This window comes from Lampetra fluviatilis, chromosome 2 (assembly GCF_964198595.1).
Source record: "Lampetra fluviatilis chromosome 2, kcLamFluv1.1, whole genome shotgun sequence".
NCBI classification, from domain to species: Eukaryota; Metazoa; Chordata; class Hyperoartia; order Petromyzontiformes; family Petromyzontidae; genus Lampetra; species Lampetra fluviatilis.
This window is the reverse complement of record NC_136276.1, coordinates 35,790,071-35,807,207: the sequence shown is the minus strand read 5'-3', so window position 1 is coordinate 35,807,207 and position 17,137 is coordinate 35,790,071. Positions and strand designations below refer to the sequence as shown.

The window sequence follows — 17,137 nt, the reverse complement described above, 5'->3', positions numbered from 1 at the left end:
TATTCCTGTGTGTATGCTGTCTTCGTGCAATGTAAAGAAATCTGGCAACAATTAAATGTCATCCATGTGAAGCGCATGTACAGTGTCAAGGTACAATTGCATCACGTAAATGATTTATTTTGACGCGCACCACTGCACCATCAAGACCTCATCAAACCACGTAAAGCAGCGCGCCAGCGTGATGCGGCGCTGCGCAGCGTGAACATCAACACGGTTTGGCAGGCTCCGCTTCGATCGGCGACCGTGAAAGTGCGGCGGTGACGGGACAACTCCCGACGAGAACTCCCGCGCAAGTCGCCCGAGTCGCTTGTCTGGAACGACGAGCCCCCCGGGGGGGGGGAGGGGGGTGGGTGGGGGGCCGTCGGCTCGTCGGCGGCCGTGAGCCACGGAACTTCCCCGGAGGCTGCGCGGCCTCGCTCTACCCCGCCGCCACGGCCCTGAGGAGCGGCACGAAGGCTACAGAGAGTCACCGCCACCTCCTCCTCCTCCTCCTCCCACCCCCCACGCGATCGGTCTGTCAATTCGTTTGCGCGAACCCGTCGGCTTCCACATGCCGACCCGGTGAACCGCTTCTGCTCCGTTTAAAATAATATTTATTTTTCTGTGAGCGGTTGAGTTTTCAGCAGAATTAACGGTCAGTTTGACATCCGAACATGGCGAATGTTGACGCGCGAGTTTTTTCTTTCTTCCCAAACGCACGCGAGCGTATTCTGTGACTGGGCGTCCACGTGCAGCTGCTCCATCGATCCACTGCTAGATGAGGCCTTCCGCCTCCCTACGCCCCATGGGCCGTTAGGGATGTTTGATCGTGCTTTACCGTGCTGGTCGGTGCAAGATGGTAAAGGTGCGGATGAACGCAGAACAACAACAATGGACATTCGTGCACTGCTTTCTGCTGCCCAAAACGCCTAATGCACTACTCTGTTGGGCATGGTGGAAACCCATCCCTGGACTGTCCAGGTTCAAGCCTGCTCAGCTTCTGAGATCTGAACAGATCCGGGTGCATTCTTGGTGACTTGGTCAAAGGTGAAATGAAGTGTGTTCTGAAACGAACTACATTCTGAATAATGAGTTTTAACTGAAATGACCCTTGCAAATACATTGCACATCCAGATGGGAGAGTGATTAATGGCCCTGCCACACTCTCTGCTCCAACAGAAATTGCTTCAGTACCTCCGCTGCCAAGATGTGTAAATGTCAATAATAGGTGGCAAGCTGAAGAGGTTAACGCACTTACATCAACTCCAATTTTCGCAGGCAACGTTAGATCATACTTTCCTTCCCCACTGGAAACAATTTGACTTCAGGGTTTTGTTTGTGGGGGAGAACGAGACGGAAACGCTGTGCGCACGACAGAGTGACAAACCCACGTCATCCCGGTTCTTGACCATCAATGTCACCGTTCGCTGAGAAACGGATTTTCGAAATCCTCTCTTTTATAATCCTTCCAAATCCAGACATTTATATTTTGATTAGTTTTTGCACAGAAGCAAAAAAATATTCTCCGCTTGGCACGACACGCAGCTTCTTTATTAATAATATTGTTGGCGACGTTGTAAAGGAGGCAAATATCCAGGCATGCGAATTCATCCAACCACGTCTCTGTATGACGTCCCTCGATATCACACTCTTACAACAACGGGATATTGATGCAATTCACGCAGCTCGAATATTTTATCCAAAGCAACGGCACCAACCAGTCGCTGGGCAGAGCTCCGAAAAACATTCCAGTGGGATCTCCGGAAGGCGGTGCGATACCAGCACCAACCTCTACACATTGCTTTTGGCAGTGCAACAGACACTGCGGTCTACAATGCACTCCTACAGCGCCGTTGTCAATCCACTGCGGGTCATGGGTGTTGTTTAACAATTCCTCACCACGCTGGTCAGTGTGTGGTTTGGTAAAGATGGAGAGGACATAAATTGTAACATTATTAAAATGACTTAAGTTTTTTATAACGGTTGAAATGCAATAGTGGAGTACGATTAAAAAAAAAAATCCTAGAGACAATTTGTTACGTAAAATTAAATCATTGCCTATAACTGGTATTACTGACAGTCATGGGCCAAAATGAAGATAGTTTTTGTTGTGTTAACTTTGATTTGGATTTACATTTTGTATATCACATTTAAAACCCAGAACAGAAATAGCCAAGGTGAGTGGACCGTTTGGCATCCACCACGGGTGGTGTGTGCGTGTGTGCGCATGCGTACGTGTGTGTGTGCGTGTGTGCGATCGCACCTTGCAGACAGCGCGGCTCCACCTCCTGCACAGGCCCCGTCTCCGTTCGAATTCTCAGCGCCACTGCGTCCACCGCCCCGAGAACCAGGTCCTCCGATGGGACCTCCTCAAACATCCTGCGGACTGCGCGACGCACGCCAGAGCTGTGGTGAGAGGCATTGCAGTACTGCACGTCCACGCAGTTGATCGACTTGACCAATCAGAATAATTACCTTTAATAGTGCCGTGGTTGGCATGGGCACCTGGTGCAAGGAATAGAAATGGGGCACCCTGGCTGGCTTCATCCCTCTTCCTTGCCCGGCATTTGGTCCTCTCTGGCCTGGGGGCTGCGGTGCAGTTCCACCGCCTGCACACTCGGCAGCTACGCCACTACCACTCACTCAGGAAATTATCACTGAGTCTCAAGGGTCTATTACAGGAGGATATTCTGTGGGGATGTTTGGCTTATTCAATTCGTGAGTGTTTGGCTTTATGTGGGAGTAAAGCGGAGTACAGGGAGAAAACCCACACGTACCAAGGGGTAATACTCAAAGCTTCGTACAGTTAGATTTAATAATCCATTGCTCTACTGCCCTCACCACCTTACACCGAGCTAAGAACACTTGGAATTTCAGAGAAGTCTCCCATCCATGTCGGCTCAACCCTGCTTTTATGTTTCCCATATGCAATACATCGACTAAGCCGAACTCAGGAGGTGACAAACACTACCCAGGGACGTTCCCCCACCTCGCGCTCGAGGTAACTTGTAGGGGCTCCGCCCTGGTGGACACCTGGTCGAGGTTGCTGGCCAGTACTTGACCCGCTACGCGACTACTCCAGCCGTAGTCGACTCGCACTCCCACGGCGGCTCTTCGTGCCACGCGGGTGCCCCGGGCGAAGCGGGTGTTTGCGCAGGCCTGTGATGGCGGCAAGCGTTATTCGTGCTTGGCCTACGAGCGGTGTGTTCACCTTCATCCTGGCCTCCCTTGGCCGGCTTCTCTCCCTCGTAGAGGCCCTCTGGGTCGCAGTAGAGCTCCACTCGCTCGCCGGCCCCCAGCTGCCCCCGTCTCAGAGCCTCCCGCTCGCACGGCGTCCGGCCTGCGGAGATAGACGTCCCCCGCTCGGGTTTGCGTAACTCACCCTACCGAACATCTGTGAAAAATAACTTTATAGCTTACTAGTTTCCTCCAGTATACATAAATATTCTGATTCCGAGTCCCGGTTTCCCATCTGAAATGTCAAAGCGTCTTCCTGCCCCAATGAGCGCGGGGCAGCGTTCGTCTATTACACCTTCAACAGCACTGCTCGTTGCTGGCCGCTCGGCGTTTTTGTGCCTTTTTGACCTGTGCTCAGAAACCCTCGTTATATTTACAAATACATTAAAAACAACAGTCCCGGTTGGAGAATCCAAAAGTCCCCCAACCGCAGAGTGTGAATGAACGTAAAGGAGACGCGACAATCTGTTCCAACCGTGGGAGCGTCGTAGGGCGGTCGACGCGCAGCACCTACACTGGGAGGCGGCGGCGGCGCCGGTGGTCAAGGTGCCGGAGTCGGCGGGGCACGGCGTGCAGGCCGTCTGCCCCGGCTCGTCCTGGTAATGATCGGTGGGGCACGGCGCGCAGACCCCGTCTCTCCACAGCGAGCCCCGGGGACACGCGGCTGCGCGGCGAACGACACGGCGGGGGTCAGGCTCCGTTGAAGTGGAAATCTTAATTTAGTTTTGAATTTGGTTACACATCCAAGCACTATCCAGGCTCACAGGGATGGCGGGGGTTAGGCTCACCTTCGGACATCCACTGTTGACTCCCCACAAAGTGGTATCTATTTTATCAAAAAGTGAGGAATGCTGGGCTCAGGCAACTCAAACACAGGACAAGCCACCACTACTGTGACAACTTTGCAATAACACTCTTGATGGTTTTTACACATATACAGCGCGTCTGAAAAGTACTTAGCCGATTTGTGGAACTGCCCGTGGGCATGGGACGTGTTCATGGGACGTGTCCATGAGAAGTGTTCTTTGGATTTTTTTGTGGGGACGTGTCCGTGGGACGTGTCCGTGGGACGTGTCCCTGTTCACGGGACGTGTCCGTTCCGCACCAGGGTCGCGCGACCCACCGCATCCTTGCGCGATGCGCACATAGCCCGGCTCGCAGGCCATGCGGAACGCGGGCGACGTGTCGTAGAGCTCGTCCTTGCGGAAGCGGGCGGCTCCCTCGGAGGAGTAGTCGCGGCCGTTGAGCGCCAGGCGGTAGCCGCGATCGTCCAGCAGCTGCGCGAAGCGCTGGGCGTGCGCAACAAACGCACGCTCTGTGCGGCAACAAAGAAAGATCCCCCCCCCCCCCCCCGTAGCTTTAGCGAGACTTTTTGGGAAAGTGCTGTTAGCGTGCACCTAATGAATACCAACGTGGCACACGAGGGGGTGGGTGGCCAGCACCATGTCTGGCCAATGCTAACACACCACACTCGGTACTCATTTAAGGCTGAATAGATCTAGGGGAGACCCAGGACAAGTTTAGATAATTGTGACTGGTGTTGGCTGTTAGCGGAAATCAAACTCGGGCCGCTGGGTTCGTAGCGCGTTAACCGTTGCACTGCTGCACAGCACGCACAGACGTGCAACGCATGTCAACTCCTCTACTGCACCACCACACAGATCATCATACTCATCATCTCTCACGATCCTGCGATGTTCTCGCTTGCGGAGTACCCGGAGGAAACCACACATTGCGAGGGGGGCGGGGGGGGGGGTAATACTCAACCCCCGTACAGATGGAATTCAGATGGTAATTAATCCACTTGCTGTGCTGCCGTCGTGCCCTGGCCGTAAGCTACGAGATGGGGACATCGACGCCCATGGGTACGGAGGGATTTTTGCAAATGTGTGTGACCCACCAACTCTCACTGCCACCACCACAGAGCTGGCTTACAGGTCACGTGCAACATCGCGCCAGGCACGATTATGTACCACCGATTAGCACGATTGGGTCCGTACGGTGCGAAATAAGTTCAAAGCATGTCTACATACATGCAAACAGGCCAGGACACAGACAGATATACGTGCGTGCGCCGTATATGAGCGAGCGCTGACCGATGTTGTGCAGGTCGGGGTAGCTTTGGACCGGCAGTCTCGAGAGCGAGCTCCTCCACGTGACGTTCACCAAGAGGCGCAGCGCATCCTGGCACCGCACCCGCACGGAGGCGGCGTCGCACACCGCCACCGCGCCGGAGCCTCCGCCTGGGGCCGACTGCACGCGCGCACGCACGGGGCAGGGCGGAGCGGGCAAGCACGTGGGCGCGTGTGGCAAGGTGCTGAAAATCATTGCACGTGGCGACAGACATCGCTCCGGCTCAACCAGGTGGGGCTAGGTGGTGGTCAGCTCCAGCTGGGGGGTGAGTGCTGCCCTCTGCTGTGTGGACCAGAGGTCACTTGAAGGGATCTCAGCGGTAGGTCTGTGATATCCACTTCCGTGGGCTGTTGTCTAGCGGAGAGATATGCACTTCTCTGAGAGAGATCGGACTCAATATTTTGTCTCATAACACGATCCCAATTGCACAATAATAATAAAAAAACATTTGATTAGATGTTTTATTCTCGAGAGAAAAAAGTCAAGCTGAGTGGTGGTGTTTGCTTAAGTTCTTAAGGGGATGCCCATTGCTGTCGGGAATTCTGAAACTGTGAAGGAAATTCCATATTACAATGACGAGAACAGGCAAGGCCAGATTAACGCAAGGGCTTAAGGAACTGTAGCTCTATGGCCGCGGATTTTGAGCAAGTGGTGGCGATGCTATTTCGGGTTCAGTGAGGTAAACGTTACATCACGGCAGCTTCCCACCTTCGCATTACATAAATACATGCACCCGCGCGTTCACAGGCCGCGCACGTGCGCGCTACCCCGTAGCGTGTGTGACCCACCGCTGGTACCTGCGCGCCATTGGAAAGGTGACAGAAGCCCCGGGCAGTGAGGTCTGCGAGCAGGAAGGAGTTGAATGATTCCAGGAGGCCCTCGTATTCCGGGTTGCACACCTTCTCCTCCGGGAAGCGCAGCGTGAAGGAGATGCTCAGCTGCACCGCCTGCCATGGGTGGATTTCTAGGGGGTTGGCAACCAAAGCAATAAGAAGAGACAATTTTTTCGAATTCGGTAAAAAAGAAAAACTCAATCATTCAAGAGCCGCGACGCGCGTGAAAACGAGACGGTGGTCCTTGATGAATAACGTCACGAAGGAGCAGCATGCTGCTGGCCCCTGGGTTAGACGGTGGGAGGGCGAGTCAGGCATAAAGGCCATAATGATAATAACAATTTGTAATTTGTAACACGTACAGTTTTCATTCACTCTCAGAGAAAGAATGATTTAGAGGCGCGGAAAACGACAGCTGAGAGGGAAGGCAGAGCCAGAACTGGTGCCAATACTCTCCCAAGCTCTGTGGTCCTACATTGGCATGTTTGGGCAACTCCCTGACTCACTAGAACAATTTCATGACAATTGTCGACAGCAAACGTTACTGGCCAACAGTTGCCACGGCATTTCCTTTTGTAAACATGTAATGGCCTGAAATGAGAACAAATGTGATTGCAGCTTCCCTCTGCGATAAAACAAATCTGGGGTGGCAACTTCCAATCATATAACAGACAGTGGGCACGTGACTGCTTGATGTCAAGCGCTCTTCATTTGAGAAATGTCAGCTTCAAATCAGTGCACATGAGTGGGGTGTGGACAGATGAAAAATAAAGCCTTCCGCTCAATTACCTCTCTGATAGTGCTCACGTTAATCCCTTTGCTTAACCTTAGACACATCCACGCCGCCGGAAACCGCCATTAATCTCTGCGCACGTTCCGGGCGCGTCCAACGTGTAATTAACCGCGACGGCGGTTACCCTGGCAAGCGTCCGGCTGTGGCGATGACCCGATCCACTCCCCGCTGGTGGCGTTACACTGGAACTCTTGCGGCGCACCACCACCATGGCTGGCGCCGTCCAGGGTGCGCGCAAACCCACGCAGGCACGCCAGCGAGCACCGCTGCAGCCCGGCAGCGGCGGCGGCGGCGGCGGTCCCATCCTCGCACACCAAGGCCCACCCTCCCACACGCCTCTCGTCTTGGCGGAGCTGGCACCGCGGCTCTGAGAGCAGAGAGCGCGCAGCGGAGGAAGAGAGAATCGATGAAGTCACAGAGAGATATGAAATCACAGGGAGGTCGCGAACAAACTCATTGAATCCCCATCTCGCCTCTGTACACCGGGCAGTGTAAGTGGGTACAAGCGCGGTGAGTCGATCGTCAAGTTGCTTGTGTCCGGGTACAGTGTGGGTGCTGCCATCTCTTCTAATACGTCTGGCTAGCGTGGAAGAATAGGCCAAATACCCCATAAAAGGCCTTTCTGGTACTCGCTCTAGTGGAGGTCCTTTCGTTAGCAATGGCATCAGCAATAAGTAATGCATTTCCACATAATGCCCATGAGTTTGTGTCCAAAATTTAGGTTTCAGTTTGGTGTTTTAACAACTTAACACCTGTTTTGTTGCCAGATAAAAGGGGAAAAACCTATTATATTTTGGTACTGACAAAGGAGATCCCATGATTCTGGGATGATGTTTAATAATTGTACAAAAGGTGACGCGACGGCCGGTTTGTTAATCCACTGCTGGATGAGGGCCACTCCCAGGGTTAGTCAACCATCCTATATCACGCCAGCCAGCGCACGCCGGCCAAGGCAGGCAGCACAAACGTGGGGGCATTGTGAAGCACGGTAACGCCATCGTTCCCTGGGACACGTGGGATGGTCAGTGACAGCTCAATGCATCGGTTTATCTCACGATGATTTTTTTCTGTGTATTTCCATTCCAGGAATTTTCAGTAACAACCCTATTTAGGCTGACACACAAACCCTACTGCTGAATTAATTTTTACAAAAATATGTCAAACCGGCAGTGTAGTTTGTTTCGCATCCACATTGTCGTGTTTAAAATTGTGCTGAATTGCACTTTAGAGGACTCCACGGTCTCTTGGGTGGTCTTCCCCTTAGAAATGTGCTGTGGTTAACGAGTACACGAGCAAAGGAGATATCTCGAACGTGAGTACACGGACAGTTGCAGCCCAAACGACGGTCCGGGCCAACTTGTGATGTGCTTCCACGGAGACCGTTAATGATAATATTTATTCCTTTGCTCATTGCGCTCAAAAAGCCCTCTCTCTGGAAAGGGTGGAAACAAATCCACGAGCGATGATTTAGAATCAGCGCGGCGACGCTGTTCTCTCGCGGCTCTCGGTGATTGATGCTTCGTTTGTTCAGCAATGCTGCCTGGCACCTTGCCAGGTGACTTTTACACGACTTAGCCATAGATCATAATGCTTAAAACTACGAACACGTTAATTTATGTGCCGGCCGCAAGGCGTTTTTTTAAATATAATATAGCATCCTGCTGATATAAATACCATATATCAGAAAAAGTTATCAAATCTGCGGAGAAAAATACATTCTTTGCACTTCTGTGAAATAAATAAATGAACGTTTGAAATTGCCGTTGCAATTTCCAAGAGTTGTGTGTGCGCAACTGGGGAAATCAGTGGTGGTTGTCCTATGGATGGACGTTCCCCCGTCAAAGGAACAGAGAATTTCCACCGCCGTATCAGAGCTGTAAACAGGATGTGAGCACCGATGCCTCAAGGCTCATTTGAGCAGAACGTGAGATCCACGTTGACTTTGAATTCGGCTGCCTGGGTGCGTGGGAGTTCCAACAAGGCAGCGCTGCAGACTTCAAAGCTCGCATGGTCAGTGTGTAAATTCACATTCATCAATGATCGTGACACCAACATAAGCCAGATACATTTACACGCACTCTCCCGCCATCAACTCAAGTGTTTACAATTACAAGCAACTATGATCACGCTTGTTTTGTATTCATCGTCAGAATCGGCCAAGTTCAATCCACTGCTGGACGAAGGCCTCCCTCCAACTATCGCAATCTCTCACAATCCTGCGATATGATAATCCACCGGGCACGTGCATACGAGCCGATTTCATCGCTCCATCTCCCCGGCGGGCGTCCTCTCTTGACGAGTCGCATTCCACCGCTGCCGCTCGATCACGAGTGGTGAGCACCGTCCCTGCGAGCGACGCGTCGCGCCCAAGCCCACCGGCTTCTCCCTGCTGCAGTTTGAGTGACGTCTCCGCCGTGCGCGACGTTTTCCCTTCGCCTCTCAATGTAACTCCGAGCGTACACATCCCCATGCGTCTCTGCACACTTTAGGATCACGTTGAATTGGTTTGTTGATGACCAATGTTTCCTGACCACGCGTCACAGCAGGCAATGGGTTTCCTTCCTTTGTTCATTCACAGCTCGTCTAAAATGAGGCAATATATTTCACAGAATTCATTAAAATATTCAACAGTATATAATTGCCTGGTTTTGCTATAAATCATTTCAGTGATAACTCACCGGTGGGCTTGTTTATTTACTCACACGTGTAGTTATTTTATTTTATTTTCATGAGCTGCAAGAGACATCATTCGGGGTTTTGATGATGCAAGAGGAGGGTTTTCACCTCACCTCATGTATTTGGGACACATCACAGGAAGGCGAATACCTCACAACTCCAAGAGAATGCATCGCCGTGAGTGCTGTACACATCAAGTGACAAAAACCGGGACTCCTTCATATTTTGCGGGAAAACAAAAAACAAATGTGGGACCGCTCCCACTCAAGAAGGCGAGGCCAGGACGGCTGGGCGGGGGGCGCGGGGTGTTGGGGGGGGGGGCTGGTGACGTGGGAGAGGAGCCGGTGGTACCGTGGCAGACGACGCCCGGCTCCCCGGCGTGCCGCCGCGTGCCGGGGATCTCCTCCCCGCCGGCGCTCGCGCACCAGCACGTCCCCTCAGCGCACTGCCGCGCCGCGTAATCCCCGCGGGAATCGCACTCGGGCACCGATCCCAACCCGGCGTCGCGCAGCAGGGCCTGCCGCCGCCGCAGCTCGCACAGACTCGGGCCTGGGGAGCAGAGAAACGTGGCAGCAGGCGCACGCACGCACGCACGCGAGAGGGTATTTATTACCACGGACACAGCTATTCCCAGAAAGTGCACAATGAGGCAGATTTCGCGTCTTGGCACCGCATCACACGGCGGCGAAACTCTGCCAGCGACGCCGCTTCCCTTCGCACCGTTGAGTTGCGCGGACGTGCGAAACGCCGAGTGCCGCGGGGAGCGAGCGAGTGACCCGCGTGTCGTTGGGCGCTCGATGTGGTCCGCCGTCGGGGGTTTGTTGATGCCGATTCTTGCACCGGTGGGGTAAGCGTGGCCAGGCAGCGCCGAGGTGCAGCGCGGGAATACGCAGAGCGGTCAGAGGCTCCCCCGGCTGCTCGCGGCATCAAATGCAGAGCCACCACGGGGAGTCGGGAGTTCGCGTGAAGCGCTTCCGCCGCGTGGTCCAAGGGACCCGTCGCCGCACGGCCGTGCTGCGCAGCTCTCTCCGGTGTGCTCGCGGCTTGTTCCGCGAGTTGTTCCGAGTGATGCCCAACGTTTCGCTCTGCGTTGCCGGGAGTGCTCGCTTCCGGAGGAATCTCCCCGGCACGTGGACCAGAATGTCGGACATCGTGCCCGAACAGCACGCGGTAAATAACCAAACGCACATCGGAAGGCCGTAAGTTCATCGTACATCGGTTCCGTGGCAATGCTAACCCGGCCCGACCTAGCGGCCGACCCGTTGGGCGGTTCACGACGCCGGCCGCGTACTCGGCCTGCGAGCGATGCAGCAGTGGCTTGGGAAAGCAATTGCATTTTTATATGCGTACATGCAATATACAACGAATACACGTTGCAATAATGGTACCAGTGGTGTCTTAACATTACAAGAGGAGGATACAATATACAATGCAATTAATGCAGCTTCTAAATGTGACAGCATCTCAAGAATGCTGTACAGGAACAGTGGGAACATTTATGCTTCTAGAGAGAGGCAGCCAGTCATCGGCCGAGAGGAAGGCCCTGGGGCAGGACTTGAACAGGGGCAGGGAGTCAGCAGCACGGGCCACTGGGGCAAGGGAGTTCTAGACAGTGAGGGCAGCAGAGGAGAACGAGCGACCTCCCACTGAGCGAATGAAAGAGCCCCGGTAAGCGTTTGGAATACAAAGCGAAGTCTGAAATATAAAAAACTAGCGAGCTGCCAATGTAACATGGAAACTGGGCTTGCGAAGCAGTGAGTCACTCGTGCATCGCAGCTTGGTTGTGTTTGTTCGCAAAGATGCAAACACAAGCGGCATGCCCCATCAAGTCGGGAGCACGAGAAACGGCGACGTGCGTGCTGGCAGGCGGCAGACTGAGCGGGCACATGGACGCCCAAATCCACCGTAGGTCACGGTGGATCCTCTCGGATTGCTGAACATGTGCTCAGCCTCACCGAGGCAACATCGGAAATGAAGTGACGTTGTTTGACTCCTGCTCAACGTACTAAGCAGACTTTTGGGATAGTTTCATGGCCCATCGTGCCAAGTCAAATATTCCTCGTCAAGTTACGTAAAAAGTGCCCGTAAGCATATCAGCAGGACCTTTCAAAGCCCATATGTGGTCAATAAAACAATGATTCTTTGTAAATGTATGGCTAAGTTCCTCTCCGACAAACACTGCAAATCCTGTTCTGCGTCCCCAGAGGGCTCTGACTGCAGTGGGGGGTCAGAGCAGCCGCGGTTCAGGATCTCACACACGGCACTCCGCGGTGGCTGCGATGTTTACCACTTCTGGGCCCACCCTAGATCGACTCAGCCTCAAATGAGTGCCTGCTGCGCTGTGCAATCGTCGCCACTCTGGGGAAACGAACGTGGCCCGACGTGGTGCTAGCTACTTCATACTTTCGTGCGCCGTGCCGGCCTTCATCAGTGTTCGCGAACAACACTTGCCACAGTGGTCTGTGTGGGCTATGAAGGGGAATTGTGGTCTTTGGTGTCGGTGGTGCTGATTGTGGTGATAGTAGCCGAAGTTGTGGCTTATGATTATGAAGTCGATATTGAGAGATTATATTTGGTGATGGAATCTAGCTCGGCGGCACTGTACGCCGTGCCGACCTTCATTGGTGCTCGCGAACAGCACTTGCCCCAGCAGTCTGTATGGCTACACAGGGGATCTTTGTCTTTGGTTTCGGCGCTGGTGGTGGGGGAAGGGTGGGTAGGAGTGTACGAATACGATGGCGGCGTTGCTTATGTTCAATGCAGAAGCCTGCAGCTGGAAAAGCAACCTTGTCCACCCCCCACCAGCCCCTGCACACCCCCGCCCCCACTACCAGCCCCCCTCTCCACCCCCCCCTCTACCAGCCCCCCCCCCTCCACCAGCCCCCCCTCCACCGCCCCCCCTACCAGCCCCCCCCCCCCTCCACCAGCACCCCTCTCCACCTGCCCCCCCCCCACCAACACAAAATGCAGTCCTAAAGAAATGAGCTTTAAATCTAAATGTAAAAGTGCATAGCTCCCGTGGCTTCCAAATATCGGAATGCAGATGATTCCAGACGGCCGCAGAAGCGCATCTGAAAGCGCGCGATGCAGTGACCGTCTTTGTTCGACGGCCAGCGTTGTGACCCGCAGTGTTTGGTGGTCGTGGTAGAACAAAGTGTGGTGGTTGAGACAACAGTCTGGAGGAACCCAATGCACAACACGGGTGGAAGAATGAACGAGTGAAGTTCTCAGAAGCGGTAACCACATTAGTAGCCAAAGAAGAGTAGCAAGGAGAGCTCACTGACCGCCACCGAGCGAGTGACTGAACCTTGAGGAAGAGAGAAGAGGAATCTGCCCAACGTCACGCTCTCAATATCCCACAAAAATGTTTTGCCGCCAAGCATAACGGCATTTTTTCACCACCAGGGCACCATTCAAACACATTTCCTTCAAGGCCAGCACCGTCTGGAACGCCGTGGCGCGATTGTGCGGTGTCTGCTTCGTGTGGATTTCGGCGTGTTTTGATGGCCGTGCAACTGCACTTGATTGTCTACGCTCGCGTGTGGGTACTGCAAGTCCGCTGTTTATTTTATGAAGCACATCGGAGGATATTTATACAGAAGTAATTTTTCTCATGGTTATTTTTAAAGAGCAGTCAAAACAAGCTGATGTCCAGACTGGATACGATTAATAGTGCATTGTTATTCGTGACACTAGCACGCCATTACATAACGATGTCAATTCACCGTTGAGATTGAGTGCAGCGAGATGTGGTGCACTGGATGCAGGCGACCTGAGTTCACTTCCTGGCCATGGGCCATGACTCATACATGTGAGGCAAGTGCTATCTCAACTGCGTCTGGTCCCTCCAATTGCTCTTCACAGACTCGCACTGACCAGCGTGGTGAAGTATGGTCCAACAACCCCCATGACTATCGTTGGGAGGCTTCCAGCGGTGCATTTTCAAAGGGCCGTACGTAATTACATATTCACGTGAGATGAGGCCATGGTAAAATTGTAAGCTTGCTGGAATTGCAATCCAGAGGTCACCGGTTTGAATCTCCTGGTGCAGCAGTTTAAACCGCCTCAATCTGTCCACCCAGCAGTAGAAATCGGCTTACACCACAGTTAGTTGATGGGCGGGTCAGGATATTTTTCTGAATTTTAAAAGAATGTGTTTATACCAGAGGAATCCGATGAGCTATGAAGCTATTTTAAAATCATCCCCAGTCGTTTTACAGGGTCACGAGCGGTGGGTTAAAGTGTGGGGAAATTCCACCCTCTTTCCCGAGACGTCTGGCCATCGTGTAAGAGTAGGCCAAAACACACCCTCTGACAGTGCGTTCTCGTGGCGGCCCTTTCCGACAGCAGTGGCGTGAGCCGGTGATTGGCCCGGCTCGCACCGTCGCCTGCCACGCGGCGCGCCGTGGGTACGCGAAGGGGGTGGTGGGGGTGGTGGTGGGGGGGGAACTCACAGCGAATGTCTCCGCTTGGGTCGTCCCTGCCCAGGGGCTCCGCCTGCTGTCCGCTCGCGGGATCCACGCACCACGAGCGCTGCTCCAGGCCCGACTCCGAGTCGCGCTGCCGCGCCTCGAACTGCCCTCCCGCCTGGCGCCACGGGGACGGCACGGCCCGGGTGAATGCGGGAGTGGGTGGGGGGGCTTTAGGGCAGTATTCTTCACTCATTTTAAGTGGGGTGGTGGGTGCACTTTCACAGATGTCTTATCGTTGAAGGCCGCCACACATTTGAAACCATTGGGTGTGACAAGCAGCACGATGATGTGTTATTTACGAATCTCACCACATTCATCAATTCCACTACCTTCAAAGAAAACAAAAACTATATTATGCGACGTTTCAGGCAATGGCTCATTTTCATAGTACATCAACAGAAGGTTGTTTCGACTGTGATTGATCTTTACAATGAGTATCACATTTTTAAAATGAGAATCAGAATTTTAGATTTGAAGCTTTCGTGACTGCAAGGATTCATACTCTTAGGTGTTTTCGGTAAAGACACGTAGGTAAAAATAATAATAGTAAAAAAAACAATAATAAATACATTTATTTATTCTTATTTATTATTGTTTTATTTTACTATTATTCTTTTTACCTACATGACTTTACCGAAAAAAGTCTAAGAGTATGAGAATCAGAATAACCAAGGTGAATTGCAATGGGGTATTTGGCAGGCACTGGGCATGGGCGGTGGTGAAAGAGTCAGCGAGGACCTCCCACCCCCCACAACTCCCAACAGCCCCCGCATGTGACGTTGTCTCACAAGGCCACGCGTCTCGCCCTCCGTCACGTTGGCTCGCTGTGTGGCTTGAAACCGAACGCGAAGGCTAAATATTTCGGAGCGTTACATAAGCCACGAATATGCACCATTTTTCCGAACGTGTGAAGCCTCACAGTGGTCATAGGGAAGGCCACCCCGCGCCAAATCATCTCGTTAGTACGCTCGATATTATTTGCAATATTCTCGTCGCGCGAGGAGCTAAATGTCACAAAGTCTGCAATAGTGTCACAGAAGGGGCGATGATTGCTTTGTGTTTTCCCAGTTGATCAATTTGCGGTGTCAATTTTCCAAATACGCCGGCACGCGCGACCGCGGGGATTGCACCACGAGCAGCAAACGTGCTTACGGCTCGGCCACGTCACTGCGGTCGAGTTCACAAACAGCCAAGCCAAGCTCGCCCACAAAGAACCGTGCTTCGGGGCTCACCATAACAACGCAGACAGCGCCCGGGGTGGTGTGAGGCCTCACCGGGGTGCAGGCCGGTGTGTGTTTGGTGAGGACTTCAATGGAGCTGCCGTTTTCCACGGAGCCCAAACTCTTCCAGCCGGTGAGAAGAGCCTCGGCACGGGCTCTCTGGCACGGTGTGGCGCCTGGACGGGTCAAATAAGTCACGCGACCGCGTTAGTTTATCAGTGAACGCATTTTAGCCAGGAAGGTAATCGACAGCTAAATTATAACTTATTTTTATTTTACATGAAGGGAAAAGCTACACCAAAGTTACATGCAGAAAGTACCAAAATATGTATAATTTTAACCTGCTGTGAAGAACTGCTATTACCAAAAAATGTTTCCGATTATAAATATTTCCTTTGAAGGCCACTATTATTGATGGATGTGGCAATTGTTTTGCTATATATGCGCGTACACGATTGCCAACGCAGTGTCACCAAATATGTGTTGAAATCTCAGAAGTGGAGTTAGGAAAGGTGAGATGGTCTTTGTCAAAGATATTGACAGAGACATGAACATCTAGTGTAGACGAGTGTGGAAAAGGATGATGCTGAACACCTCATTGTAGGATGAGATGGCAAAATCCTGTGCAGGGAAGCCATGTGAACATCGACCCACTTCATCGAGCGATCATATTGCGGCCGGTCGCTTATGAAAAAGAAGCTAAATAGCTCAGTGGGCTTTACCTGGTAAAATTAAAATAGTTTCGTTTTATATATTTTTTGTGATTTTCTTACCTTTCCTATACTTCTCACTCCTATCGTTTTGTAACTTTCTGACCCTCCCCTAATGGACATCTGTGAAAAAGAGCTTTAGAGCTCATCGGATTCCTCCAGGGATAAATAAAGATTCTGAATCTGAAAATCCACCCAGAACAGGAGGACATAAAAATTCCACGCAAAAAGGCACCCGTGTTGGGAATCGAACCCAGGTCCTTCTTGCTATGCTACTCAAGCGTTACCGCTGCAGCACCACCCTGACGATCGCACCGTTACCCATTCTGTCCGGCGTTTAACCTTTGTTGAAAGTGTAAAAGTGTTTGTTTGGCCCCCTCCCCGGGTTCAGCGGGGCCGCCACGCCGTGGTGCTGACTCACACTGCGGCCGGCGCCTGGGTCGGGCCACGAGGGAGCCTGCGACGAACTCGCCGGCAGCGTCCACGCACCAGCAAAAACCTGCGCCCGCTCGCACGGCGGTCCAAATTCACCACACGGTTAGAGTTAAAGGAATTAAATTGGAGATACAATTTTTTTTCTCAGAATCCTGGAAGAGGCCTGCTGAGACGTACGATTGCTTGTTGTTTAGGAGCCCTGATATTGAACTCCGCTGCCATGGTCATTAGATTAGCGGGTGGATGACAAATCCAGATGTGTGTGTGTGTAAATGCGCACGTGCAGGAAACAACGGCCATTGAGCCGTGAACCGCAGGGCCTAGTTGTAAACTGGCCAACTGCATACGAGTGCACGTCCACCGAACCCGCACTGATCAGCGTGGTGAAGTATGGTCAAATCATTCCCACAATAGCCGCAAGGACGTGGGTATTTTAAAAGTCCGTTACAAAACGGGGGAAAAAATACACAAGCGGCACACAGCATGATGCGTCACTTCGATTATATCGCAAAATGTGTATGCGTACGAATCATTTGTCAATCCACTGCTGGATGTATGTTGAACTTCTTTTGCGCCGTACGTAGCCAACCGTGCTAATCGGAGGTGGACGACGGCCTCCCCACGGCCTGCCGATTTGAGGCGGCGGCGG

General features: G+C 52.6%; 1 protein-coding gene and 1 long non-coding RNA gene across 2 annotated transcripts in view; one reads left to right on the top strand and one right to left on the bottom strand.

The window, feature by feature from the left end:
- TG (thyroglobulin) overlaps window positions 1-17,137 on the bottom strand; it is a 111,000-nt gene that overhangs the window by 71,490 nt on the left and 22,373 nt on the right. The window contains exons 15-23 of the mRNA XM_078866642.1: window positions 14,106-14,238; window positions 10,003-10,200; window positions 7,100-7,342; window positions 6,147-6,313; window positions 5,313-5,469; window positions 4,340-4,531; window positions 3,731-3,880; window positions 3,191-3,319; window positions 2,243-2,365 (exon numbers count right to left, since the gene is read on the bottom strand). Of these exons, the coding sequence (XP_078722768.1) occupies window positions 2,243-2,365; window positions 3,191-3,319; window positions 3,731-3,880; window positions 4,340-4,531; window positions 5,313-5,469; window positions 6,147-6,313; window positions 7,100-7,342; window positions 10,003-10,200; window positions 14,106-14,238 (1,492 nt within the window). The remainder of the gene's footprint in view (window positions 1-2,242; window positions 2,366-3,190; window positions 3,320-3,730; window positions 3,881-4,339; window positions 4,532-5,312; window positions 5,470-6,146; window positions 6,314-7,099; window positions 7,343-10,002; window positions 10,201-14,105; window positions 14,239-17,137) is intronic.
- On the top strand, window positions 11,201-16,525 carry LOC144946549 (uncharacterized). Its single transcript, XR_013639905.1, has 4 exons — window positions 11,201-11,319; window positions 14,140-14,266; window positions 15,263-15,476; window positions 16,445-16,525. It is a non-coding gene; the product is annotated as an uncharacterized LOC144946549 (long non-coding RNA).